This window comes from Rhineura floridana, chromosome 2, assembly GCF_030035675.1.
Source record: "Rhineura floridana isolate rRhiFlo1 chromosome 2, rRhiFlo1.hap2, whole genome shotgun sequence".
NCBI classification, from domain to species: Eukaryota; Metazoa; Chordata; class Lepidosauria; order Squamata; family Rhineuridae; genus Rhineura; species Rhineura floridana.
Window position 1 is genome coordinate 232,457,204 of NC_084481.1, and position 13,599 is coordinate 232,470,802.

The 13,599-nt window shown below is 45.2% G+C and overlaps 1 protein-coding gene across 1 annotated transcript in view; it reads left to right on the forward strand.

The window, feature by feature from the left end:
- The window catches only part of LOC133378047 (maestro heat-like repeat-containing protein family member 2B), an 82,512-nt gene that overhangs the window by 22,942 nt on the left and 45,971 nt on the right, over nucleotides 1–13,599 (forward strand). The window contains exons 14-18 of the mRNA XM_061612826.1: nucleotides 759–878; nucleotides 2,108–2,233; nucleotides 3,711–3,863; nucleotides 5,042–5,068; nucleotides 9,027–9,149. Coding sequence (XP_061468810.1) covers nucleotides 759–878; nucleotides 2,108–2,233; nucleotides 3,711–3,863; nucleotides 5,042–5,068; nucleotides 9,027–9,149 — 549 coding nt within the window. The remainder of the gene's footprint in view (nucleotides 1–758; nucleotides 879–2,107; nucleotides 2,234–3,710; nucleotides 3,864–5,041; nucleotides 5,069–9,026; nucleotides 9,150–13,599) is intronic.

Below are 13,599 nucleotides of genomic sequence, written 5' to 3' on the forward strand. Positions count from 1 at the left end.
ATTTGTTCTAACACCCAATTACTTGTCTTTTTCGCAGTCCATGGTATGCGCAAAGTGCTCCTCCAACACCACCTTTCAAATGAGTTGATTTTTCTCTTATCCACTTTTTTCATTGTCCAACTTTCACATCCATACATAGAGATCGGGAATACCATGATCTGAATGATCCTGACTTTGGTGTTCAGTGATGCATCTTTGCATTTGAGGACCTGTTCTAGTTCTCTCACAGCTGCGCTCCCCAATCCTAGCCTTCTTCTGATTTCTTGACTATTGTCTCCATTTTGGTTAATGACTGTGCCGAGGTATTGATAATCTTTGACATGTTCAATGTCAGAACTATCGCTAGAAGCTAAAATGATGAAACTGTGATTATACTTTTTACACATCATGGGAAGACATGATTCACTAGCAAAGACAATAATGCTGGGAAAAACAGAAGGGAGTAGAAAAAGAGGAAGGCCAAACAAGAGATGGATTGATTCCATAAAGGAAGCCACAGACCTGAACTTACGAGACCTGAACAGGGTGGTTCACAACAGATGCTATTGGAGGTCGCTGATTCATAGGGTCGCCATAAGTCATGATCGACTTGAAGGCACATAACAACAATTTTCAATACCTTTCCAAATGATCCCTAGCATGGAATTTGCCTTTTTTCACACCTGCCACACCCTGGGTAGTCCTCCCTGTACTGATGTGCCTTCCATGAGCTGCCATATCAACAGCTTGCCTATCCTTTCCTTATTCTTCTCTTTCAGAATTTCCTCTATAAATCTCTGGGAGTTTCACTGACATGTTGTGTAGATCCAATCTTTGTTCAACGCCGGATGCAACACTTGGTCGAAAATGCTAATTATATGGAAGCGCTGGAGAGAGAGGTGAGCTGCTGGTAGGACCATCCTTCCACTTCTGCACTTTCTGGATAGTTTCTAGCTTTTTTATTTATTTGTTAGATGCCTAGCTTTTCACCCAAGAATGGCTCCCGAAACATCTCACAATGAGAATCCATGGAAAAATACAATATCATTAGGGGCATGTTGATGAGGGGGAGGCACCCCGGCCAGTTGGTGATATTGGTCATGCAGGTTCTCCTCCCCAGTGCTTACGTGGCTTTACATGGCCATGCTGGCCTGAGCTTGTGGTTCAAAATGGCTGTGTGCAGCCTGTTGGAAGTGGGGCAAGAGCAACTCCTGTTTTGTTCTTTTGTTCATGTTCCAGAAGGGAGATGGAGAGAGGGTCCTCCAGCTGGCTAGTCTCGCCTACCTTTACCTGTGCCGTTCTCTGCCTAACTTCCTTCCATTGTAGACTGATATGCTCAGGGCAGCTGACCTGCCCCTCCTTCCTTTGTCTTCTTCTTTGACTGTCCAAGGAGAGAGGAGACATCTCTGTCTTTGTTCTCTCTCCTGAGCGATGAGGGCAAGACCCACGTATGGGCATTGCACCTCCAACTTAGTTAGTTAAACTAGGCATGCCTTTCTTATCTACTATGTATTTCTATAAATAAAGTAGCTTTTTTAATTTTACTAAGTCTCAGTGATCTCAATGCAGAGTAAAAGCCTGCTACTTAGGTAAATATACACCCTGACACACACGCAGCTCAGACCACTGAGGATCTCTGCATATGTATACATATTTCCATAACACTGACTGGGGATCATGGGAATTGCAGTCCAAAACATCTGGAGGGCACCAGATTGGAGAAAGTAGCCTAACGGGGTTGCGTGAAGGCTAACCTGGACTGTGAACTTTTGGCACTGACCACAGCCCAGACAGTGTTTGTCTCTGGGATTTGTATGTATATTATTGTATTTAGAGCTTGGAAAAGTTACTTTTTTGAACTACAACTCCCATCAGCCCAATCCAGTGGCCATGCTGGCTGGGGCTGATGGGAGTTGTAGTTCAAAAAAGTAACTTTTCCAAGCTCTGGTCACACTTTGTTATTTATATACTGCTTGATTGCTGAAGTTTCTAAGCAGCGTACATAAAAATTACAAAAAGCATACACTGGATGAAATCAATTAAAATTAAGCATAAAAACAGAAACCCCTGGGGCCTGACAAAACTTACTGACTGGTCCTTTTGTTGTTGTTTTCATTCCACTTTACAGAAAGTCATCAAGATCCTTTCTTTTTCTGCCATGGGACATTTAGATCTAACCTTGGCCACATTGCATGCATTTGGAGCAGGGATGGGTCTGAAAATTAAAATATCCTCTATCGTCAGCCGCTACAAGGTAATGGAGCAGAGCCACCTCTTCTATATTATGCATAGCGGATTTAAGGGCTAGCTTCTCTTCTCAGATACATTGCTCTTATATTCACCCTGTGTTTATCCACCACCTACCACCTCAGCACCCTCACATTGCCAATTTGGGATGTTCTAGAATTCCACCCAATTCGGATTTGGTACCGAATTTTCCATTAATTCGCTGATTCGCTGTTGTCGTACACTGGATTTTAAAAATATCAGTGTATAGAATATTGATATGTTATTGTTATTTTCTTCAATTTATCAATATTTCCTTTCATTTATCAACATTTCTTTTCAAAATATATTTCCTTTAAAAATATCAATATGAATATCAATGTTTTTTCTGAGGGGGGAAAACGAATCAGTAAAAGCCGCCGCTAGCGGACAGAGAATGAAGTCGAATCGATACCAGCCTGTTAGGTTGACAGAATGTTTTTGAACCGGCACCGGCCAAAATATCCCATCCCTAGTGCCGATATACCCTCACTGCAGAGTATAAGGGATGGGGCCATTTCTGGTAGAGGAGCTCAGATGCACTTTTCATCACTAGATTCCGTCCCTGAGCTTGTCCATGCCTTATGTTCCACCAATCTCTTGTTACAGGTTTGTCTCTAGCACTTTTTAGCGTTCCTTTTATTATTTGTAAGTTTGATGGTTCACCCCTCCAAATCCCTTTTCTCCTCTGACCTTTCTTTGGATGCTCCATTAGACTGCTCACTCTCCAAGCAGGATGGAATTCATCCCAACAATTCCTCTCCTTCTGTTCATTCTGCTGCTCCTCTCAGCTTTCCTCTTTCTAATTCCTCATCAAGTCCATGCCTACCATTTGGCATGTCTACTTCATCTCTGCAAGCCGAAAAGAGAGGTGTGCCCTCCAGTCTGACCTGGTTTATTGTTGTTGGAGACTCCTGCAAGGACTTATGCAGACCTGACACCATCTCTGCTTCACCCCTCCCCAATCCAGACGAGTGAAGCTCCGCAAATAATCTTAAAATAAAAGCATGAGATTTTCGAAAGAGACAGGAAATGAATTATGAACACGCGTGCACATGCACACAAAGATAACAAGGAACGAGTAATTACGGAGCAATTAAGGGGCTCTTTGTCAGTACAGCCGCTGCTCTGCAAGCAATAAAAGCAACAGAAGCTATAAGGGAAAAGCTATTAATTAAAGGCACTATCTCTGAAAAGCATTAAAAACACTTTGAGAGTTAATAACACATTGAGCAGGCTGGTGCGTCAGTTGTGTGCTAGGTGGGAAAACGATAAGACGCTGATCAGGTCTCCAAAACTAAACGAGGACAATGCTGAAAATGCTGGATAGCAAGAATTTTGCAATGGTGTTGTCTGAATTCTCTGTAAAAAGTGAACGTGAGGCTGGTGATTCTAGGCTCCAGTTAAACAGGTAGTGTGGGATGGAAAAGAAGCGATCGTGCCTAATAACCCTTTCTGTTGCTCAGGACTACCAGCAAGGCAGACGGGGTCACGTCCACCAAATGTTGATGCTCGCATACGGCAAAGTGGCTCTCCATGCCCCAAAGGAGCTCCTCCTCCCTAGGGTGGAGGCCGACATAATGAAGAGAGTCCTCTACTATTACCGGAAGAGCTGCCAGGCAAGAAGTTTAAAAGGATGGGCGGTCTTTGCTGCAGAACCAGTTCCAAAGGGTGGCAAGGGTGGGCATTTGTCAGGGCCCCAATATCAGCAGGTGGGCCCATGTCCCTATGTCTTCCAAGAAGATTAGATGCAGCCTAGGAGAGCTCTCTGTGTATATGTCCCTCCTCTTCCAGGTTAAGGGAAGGCACCAAGGCCAAGGGTCTCCAAAATGCAGCCAGCACTGGGGGACTGACTTTGCCAATCAGGAACAGTCCTCTTGTGACCTTTCTGAAATTTCTTTCCTCTTGTCCAGGCCTTTGAAACCTTAAGACTTAACTAAAGGAGAGGAACTGTTGCTTAATGGTGGAACGCCGGCTTTGAGTGCAGAAGTGCCCCAGTTTGCTCTCAGGGCTTGAAGCAACACTTTGATGGGAACTGCCTGAGGCCCTGGAGAGTCGCTGATGGAGTAGATCATACTGGGCTAGATTCAGCAGCCAGATCGCTGCTGATGGTTCCATTTTGAGCAGGTGTGGGAAACATGTGGCCCTCCAGGTGTTGCTGAACTACACTTCCCATCATTCCTGGTCATTGGCCATGCTCTCTGGGGCTGATGGGAGTTGTCGTCCAGCAACATCTGGAGGGCCAAAGGTTCCCCAGCCCTGATTTAGAGCTCAAATGACCTCTATTTTGAAACAGCTGCACTGGTTGCCAGTTTATTTCCAGGCCCAATTCAAGGTGCTTACATTGTTGTTTAAAGCCCTAAATTATTTAGGTCCCAAACACCAGAAAGACTTGAAAGGTATACAGCAGCTTCCTATGTTCCTATACTGCTGCAAAACACTTTTGGTAGGAAGCCTTTGAGGTGTGCCTAGAAGGATCAATTCATGTAGAAGCCAGCAGCCTTCGTGTTAAATTGCAGGGGAGGGTTCGCTTTGTCTGTTCAAGCACATCTCGGGTGTGTGACCTGGATGGTCATGAGTCTGGAAACCATCTGGTGAGGAATGGTTGAAACAGCTCAGTATGTTGAGACTGGAGAAAGGAAGATCAAGGAGAGATGAGGGTCACCATGTTTAAAGGTGGATGGGGTGGAGGGGTGGATAGAAAGTTTCCATAAATGGAATGTGCTCACTGCTGTGGTCAGTTTGTATTTTGCAATTTATAAAAATACTGCTTGGGTTTTGCATTTCATTTGTCCAGGTGCTGGGTGTCAGCATTGAAAACAAGGTAAGTTGGGAATGATCTGGCGTTGAGCATTCTCTTGCTGCACCTATTCTTTTCAGACGCCAGACGGCTTCCTACCCCACTGCGGCCATGTCAGCATCTATGCTATCGATGGCTACGAGCCACGACAACTATGTTCGACCTCCACTGTCGGAGGCAATATGTCTCTGAATGCCAGTTGCTGGGAATCACATGTGGGGAGAGGTGCTCTTGCGCTCGGGTCCTGCTTGTGGGCTTCCCCAAAGAGGCATCTGGTTGGCCACTGTGAGAACAGGATGCTGGACTAGATGAGCCACTGGTCTGATCCAGCAGCCAAGCTCTTCTGATGTTCTTATTAGCTATCGTTCCCTTAAAACTGATTATGGAAACTGTAAAGGGTCATAATTAACCGGGTGTTTTTTGGGGGGTGGCACATTTGGAGGGAAGGAGAAAAAGCCTTCACTGATAGTGCTAGAGCATCTGCTTTGCATGCAGAAGGTCCCAGGTTCAATCTAGGTAGGGCTGAGAGAGACTCCCTGTCTGAAGCCCTGGAGAGCTGCTGCCAGTCAGTGTAGGCAATACTGAGCTAGGGGTCTGATTGGTATAAGACACCTTCCTATGTTCCTGTGTCCCAACACTTTCATATGGGGGATATTGATTAAGATGTCCAGAAATCCCCCCCTTTTAACTTTAAACAGAGCTAATCTCCAACTCAGCATCTTGGCTGCTTTGAAATTGGGGGCCAGGATGCCCCATAGGAATGAGCCTCTGCCATCGTTCTCAGGGACATTCAGCAGGAGGGAGATGGAATATTATCCCAGTTATTCACAGTTACAGCTGTTATTCACCAGTTAAACCAAGTTAACAAGTTAAACCAGTTAAACTGCAAAATTCAGTTAAACCAGTTAAACTACCAAGTTTAACCAGTTCAACACGTCAATATTCAAACCAGTTAAACCAGTTACAACTGGAATTCACTATATATGAAAAATGGCCAAGTATCACGGAACAACTTAAAAGCAGGATGGTGTGTGGACGTACGATCCAGTGTAAGGCCACCACTAATGCGCTGTTATTGCTTTGATGCCATGTTGCAGAATAAACCTGCAAAAAGGCACCAGTCTGAAGGGGCCCACAGTTCCCACTCCAACTTCCCCTGCAAGAACCTGTTGCCATTTCTCTGTGTATCGTCATCTGCCGTGAAAATGCTCTAAAACACAGTATAAGCAGATACATGACTGCAACTTGGAGGAAGCGGATTATCTGGATCCATTTCAATCGGGCTTCAGGCCTGGACATGGGACTGAAACAGCCTTGGTCGCCTTGGTAGATGATATGAGGAGGGCGTGGGATAGGGGCGAATGCACCTTCCTTGTCTTCCTTGATCTCTCAGCGGCTTTCGATACCGTTGACCACGTTATCCTCCTGGACCGCCTGAAGAGGTTAGGCATGGGGGGCACTGTATTGCAGTGGTTCCATTCCTTCCTCTCCGGTAGGTACCAAAGAGTGGCATTGGAGGATGAGGTCTCGGATCCTTGGCCTCTCACTTGTGGGGTGCCACAGGGTTCCATCCTCTCCCCAATGCTGTTCAACATCTATATAAAGCCGCTGGGGGCAATCATCAGGAGATTTGGGCTGCAATGTCATCAGTATGCAGATGACACGCAGCTCTATCTCTCATTTAAATCTTCACCGAAGTTGGCTGTAGAAACCCTGTCCAAGTGCCTGGAGTCGGTGAGTGGCTAGATGGGAAGGAATAAGCTGAAGCTGAACCCTGACAAAACCGAGGTACTGTTTGTGGGAGACAAGGGAAGGCTGGGGGATGTGGACCTGGTGCTCAATGGGGTACGATTGCCCCTGAAAGACCAGGTCCGCAGCCTGGGGTCATTCTTGACTCCCAGCTGTCCATGGAGGCTCAAGTCTCGGCTGTGAGCCAGGCAGCGCTGTATCAACTCCATCTGATACGGAGGCTGCGCCCCTACCTTCCCAACCATCTGCTCCCATCAGTGGTACACGCCCTGGTCACCTCTCGCCTAGACTACTGTAATGCGCTCTACGTGGGGTTACCCTTGAAAATGGTCCGGAAGCTGCAACTGGTACAGAATGCGGCGGCTCGTCTGATTAAAGGCAGCCGCCGGCAAGATCACATCACTCCAGTGCTGAAGGAGTTGCACTGGCTACCGGTTGTTTACCAGGCCCAATTCAAGGTGTTGGTTTTGACCTTTAAAACCCTACACGGTTTTAGCCCAGTCTATCTGAAGGAGCGCCTCCAGCATCGTCAGGGATGCCGCTCAACAACATCAGCCTCAGAAGACCTTCTCTCGATCCCACCGGTTAAAACAGCTAGACTGGTGAGGACTAGAGAGAGGGCTTTTTCAATAGTGGCCCCCACCCTGTGCAACTCTCTCCCAAATGATCTCCGCCATGCCCCTTCTATGATGAGCTTCCGCCGGGCCTTGAAGACCTGGCTCTTCAGGCAGGCTTTTGGGGTGGGTTAGGTTTTTACTGTTATGGTTTTAAATTTTAACGTTTTAATGTATTGTTTTTTATCTTGTACGTCGCCCAGAGTGGCTGGACAACCAGCCAGATGGGCAACTAATACATTTAATAAATAAATAAATAAACCCTGATCATCTAACTTGAGGGACAAATGGGGAGGGATTAATGGGAGGAAACGTTCCTTCAGGTACGCAGGCCTTGGGCTGTCTAGGACTTGCTGAACTCCTATGCATATTGAAAATGAAATGGACTGCCTTCAAGTTGATCCTGACTTATGGCGCCCCTATGAACAGGGTTTTCATGGTAAGTGGTATTCAGAGGTGGTTTACCATTGCCTTCCTCTGTGGCTGAGAGGCAGTGACTGGCCCAAAGTCATCCAGTGAGTTCGAACCCTGGTGTCCCAGGTTGTAGTCCCGCACTTTAACCACTACACCACACTGGCTCATATATATATGTCATATATATATATGGGCTACATCTCCCATCAGCCCCAGCTAGCATGCCTAGAGGCACCCCGTTTCATGCCAGCTGGTGGATCTTGGGGTTCTAGTATAACACAAAGTGGATCCCGCAGGCCTGAGGTCTGCCTGCCCCAACTGTAAAGAGCTGAAGGCAGCATATGTGGGTCACCCCCACCACCCAGAATTGTATCATTGCACAAATAGGGATGGATGAATCTGCCAAGTTTGGTTTTGTTCAGTTTTTCATTTTTCCAGTTGTAGGTTGTTCTCCACTTTTCCACATCACGTTCCTTTTAAAAAAGGTAAATCTTCATAAAGCCACGGTTCACAACAGGACTCTCTTCCAAGTTGCTGGAACAGAGCGGGGCAGGGGATAAGTGGGGAAGTGTGATGGAATTTGCTGTATTGGCATATTTACTTGTTAATAATTTGTAGTAAGTAAGAGTTATTTGTATTATGGCTTTATTGTGTACTCTTTACAATACTTCTTGTGGGTTTTTTCTGTACACCGCTTAGAGATATTATTTTATATTAAGTGGTATAGAAATAGTCTAAATAAATAAATAAATAAAAAATCATCAGCATTTTAGGGTGTCTCCAAATATACACAAGTTTGTATGCAATTTTTTGTCTAATACACACATATTTGCAAAGCAATTTTTCCTAACGTGAAATTATTACATCTTTTTGTGTTATTTTCACAAATATATGCATTTTCATGCACGCTTTTAGCCTAATGTGTGCATTTTTGCACATACTCCCTTGGCTGGAGAACTGCATTGCAAAATTGAGAGAAGTGTGACTTTCAAAGGACGGTTGTGTTTAGGTTTGCAAATGTCCAGTTTCAACTGAGTTAAATTTCTCCCCCATCCCCACACAAGAACTTGCTTAGGGATATTAGGGGGAGACCGGCCCATGATCACCAAGTGAGCTTCATGACTGAATGGGATCTGAAACCGGGTTTCCCCAATGCTAATCCAACACCCTAACCGCTACACCACACTGTTCTTTTGGCAATGCAGGATGCAAATCTCAAGCTGGCCCTTGTTCAGAGCACCACAGATATCTGCCAAGCTATCCATGAGACCCACAACTTCCAGAACTTCGAGTTAACTTCCAGGAAGGAACTTCTGGATATCTTGCTGGTGAGGAACAAGGATGGCACGAGGATGCAGTTTTCCTTCCCATCTTATTGCCACTTTCTTTAAAACATTGTTTTTTTGTTCCAAGAGTGTCTCAGGCTCCTATGCTGAAACCATTCTTAGGCTGCTAAGAGGGTGTGCGTTTATGCCACCTCACATTCTTAGAATCATAGAATAGTAGAGTTGGAAGGGGCCTATAAGGCCATCAAGTCCAACCCCCTGCTCAATGCAGGAATCCAAATCAAAGCATCCTCTTGAAGGCCTCCAGGGTCAGAGAACCCACTGCCTCTCTAGGTCATTGGTTCCATTGTCGTATGGTTCTAACAGTTAGGAAGTTTTTCCTGATGTCCAGTCAAAATCTGGCTTCCTGCAACTTGAGCCCATTATTCGGTGTCCTGCACTCTGGGACGACTGAGAAAAAATCCCGGCCCTCCTCTATGTGACAACCTTTCATGTACTTCATGCACTTTCTTCCTGTGGTTGCTTCAGACCTGATCTCCTAGAGAAGCCCTCCCCAACCTGGTGACCTCCAGATGTTGCTGGACTATAATTCCCATCGGCCCCTAACCATTAGCCACGTTGGCTGGGATTAATGGGAGTTAAGAGTCCGGCAGCCCCTGGAGGAATACAGGTTGGGAAAGTCTGCCCTAGAGGAACTGCTCCTGACTCTACTGGGCCGTAAGTGAGGCTCTGGGATAATAATTGCAAAATGTCCCACATAGATGTACATAGCTTGGACACATTCCATATGTCTGATGGTTAGGTACTCTCATTATCGCAGAGTGGCGAAATTGGGAATGAAGACACTGAGTGAGCTTTTGTGTGTTTGCATCTTTGCTAAAGATTACACCTTCCCTGCAAATTAGTCAGACAGAAACTTTAAGCTTTAAAATAAGAAACAACTACTTTAAGAACATAAGAACATAAGAAGAGCCTGCTGGATCAGGCCAGTGGCCCATCTAGTCCACCATCCTGTTCTCACAGTGGCCAACCAGGTGCCTGGGGGAAGCCCGCAAGCAGGACCCGAGTGCAAGAACACTCTCCCCTCCTGAGGCTTCCGGCAACTGGTTTTCAGAAGCATGCTGCCTCTGACTAGGGTGGCAGAGCACAGCCATCACGGCTAGTAGCCATTGATAGCCCTGTCCTCCATGAATTTGTCTAATCTTCTTTTAAAGCCGTCCAAGCTGGTGGCCATTACTGCGTCTTGTGGGAGCAAAATCCATAGTTTAGCTATGCACTGAGTAAAGAAGTACTTCCTTTTGTCTGTCCTGAATCTTCCAACATTCAGCTTCTTTGAATGTCCACGAGTTCTAGTATTATGAGAGAGGGAGAAGAACTTTTCTCTATCCACTTTCTCAATGCCATGCATAATTTTATACACTTCTATCATGTCTCCTCTGACCCGCCTTTCCTCTAAACTAAAAAGCCCCAAATGCTGCAACCTTTCCTTGTAAGTGAGTCGCTCCATCCCCTTGATCATTCTGGTTGCCCTCTTCTGAACCTTTTCCAACTCTATAATATCCTTTCTGAGATGAGGCGACCAGAACTGTACACAGTATTCCAAATGCGGCCGCACCATAGATTTATACAATGGCATTATGATATCGGCTGTTTTATTTTCAATACCTTTCCTAATTATTGCTAGCATGGAATTTGCCTTTTTCACAGCTGCCGCACACTGGGTCGACATTTTCATCGTGCTGTCCACCACAACCCCGAGGTCTCTCTCCTGGTCGGTCACCGCCAGTTCAGACCCCATGAGCGTATATGTGAAATTAAGATTTTTTGCTCCAATATGCATAATTTTACACTTGTTTATATTGAATTGCATTTGCCATTTTTCCGCCCATTCACTCAGTTTGGAGAGGTCTTTTTGGAGCTCTTCGCAATCCCTTTTTGTTTTAACAACCCTGAACAATTTAGTGTCGTCAGCAAACTTGGCCACTTCACTGCTCACTCCTAATTCTAGGTCATTAATGAGCAAGTTGAAAAGTACAGGTCCCAATACCGATCCTTGAGGGACTCCACTTTCTACAGCCCTCCATTGGGAGAACTGTCCGTTTATTTCTACTCTCTGCTTTCTGCTTCTTAACCAATTCCTTATCCACAAGAGGACCTCTCCTCTTATTCCATGACTGCTAAGCTTCCTCAGAAGCCTTTGGTGAGGTACCTTGTCAAACGCTTTTTGAAAGTCTAAGTACACTATGTCCACTGGATCACCTCTATATATGCTTGTTGACACTCTCAAAGAATTCTAATAGGTTACTGAGACAGGACTTTCCCTTGCAGAAGCCATGCTGGCTCTGCTTCAGCAAGGCTTGTTCTTCTATGTGCTTAGTTAATCTAGCTTTAATCATACTTTCTACCAGTTTTCCAGGGACAGAAGTTAAGCTAACTGGCCTGTAATTTCCAGGATCCCCTCTGGATCCCTTTTTGAAGATTGGCGTTACATTTGCCACTTTCCAGTCCTCAGGCACGGAGGAGGACCCAAGGGACAAGTTACATATTTTAGTTAGCAGATCAGCAATTTCACCTTTGAGTTCTTTGAGAACTCTCGGGTGGATGCCATCCGGGCCCGGTGATTTGTCAGTTTTTATATTGTCCATTAAGCTTAGAACTTCCTCTCTCGTTACCACTATTTGTCTTAGTTCCTCAGAATCCCTTCCTGCAAATGTTAGTTCAGGTTCAGGGATCTGCCCTATATCTTCCACTGTGAAGACAGATGCAAAGAATTCATTTAGCTTCTCTGCAATCTCCTTATCGTTCTTTAGTACACCTTTGACTCCCTTATCATCCAAGGGTCCAATTGTCTCCCTAGATGGTCTCCTGCTTTGAATGTATTTATAGAATTTTTTGTTGTTGGTTTTTATGTTCTTAGCAATGTGCTCCTCAAATTCTTTTTTAGCATCCCTTATTGTCTTCTTGCATTTCTTTTGCCAGAGTTTGTGTTCTTTTTTATTTTCTTCATTTGGACTAGACTTCCATTTTCTGAAGGAAGACTTTTTGCCTCTAAGAGCTTCCTTGACTTTGCTCGTTAACCATGCTGGCATCTTCTTGGCCCTGGCGGTACCTTTTCTGATCTGCGGTATGCACTCCAGTTGAGCTTCTAATATAGTGTTTTTAAACAACTTCCAAGCATTTTTGAGTGATGTGACCCTCTGGACTTTGTTTTTCAGCTTTCTTTTTACCAATCCCCTCATTTTTGTGAAGTTTCCTCTTTTGAAGTCAAATGTGACCTGGTGGATTTTCTTGTCAATTGGCCAGTTACATGTATGTTTAATTTAATAGCTCTGTGGTCACTGCTCCCAATCGGTTCAACAACACTTACATCTCGCACCAGGTCCCGGTCCCCACTGAGGATTAAGTCCAGGGTTGCCGTCCCTCTGGTCGGTTCCATGACCAACTGATCTAGGGAATAGTCATTTAGAATATCTAGAAACTTTGCTTCTTTGTCATGACTGGAACACATATGCAGCCAGTCTATGTCCGGGTAGTTGAAGTCACCCATTACTACCACATTTCCTAGTTTTGATGCTTCTTCAATTTCATATCTCATCTCAAGGTCTCCCTGAGCATTTTGATCAGGGGGACGATAGATCGTTCCCAGTATTAAGTCCCTCCTGGGGCATGGTATCACCACCCACAACGATTCTGTGGAGGAGTCTGCCTCTTTTGGGGTTTCGAGCTTGCTGGATTCAATGCCTTCTTTCACGTATAGAGCGACTCCGCCACCAATACGTCCTTCCCTGTCCTTCCGATATAGTTTATATCCAGGGATAACCGTATCCCACTGGTTTCCTCCATTCCACCAGGTCTCCGTTATGCTCACTATATCAATGCTCTTCTCTAAGACCAAGCACTCCAGTTCTCCCATCTTGGTTCGGAGGCTCCTAGCATTAGCGTACAGGCACTTGTAAGCAGTGTCTCTCTTGAAGTGTCTTTGGCACTTGTGGTTAGGCCTGTGGTAATTTTGCTCTTCTGAATTTATATCCTGTGCCCCTGCTCTCACAATGCCTACTTCTAGGCCTACCCCTTTTAAAATTTCATCATTTCTTTGGTTTTTATCCCAGGGGGGAGGTTTATTCCGAACCGGACCTTTCTCAGCTCCTGTCGGGTTTCCCCCCTCAGTCAGTTTAAAAGCTGCTCTGCTACCTTTTTAATTTTAAGTAAATTTAAGTACGTACTTGATAGGAAAGAGTTCTACATCTAGCTAACTAGCTAAGTTGGAGATGCAAACACTAAGCCTAGTGTTGCCCTCATGCTTGGAGGAGAAGGAGAGACAAAGAGAATATGTCTGCTCTCCCTCTCAAGAGAAAGAAGGAAGAAGGAAGGAGATGTGGTCAACATCCTATGCATATCAGTCTAGCAGGAAGGGAGAGTCAGCAGGAGATCAAAGGATAGCAATCCGGAGGTCTCCTCTCTAGCTATCCTTTTTAACCCCATGCAGCTTCAA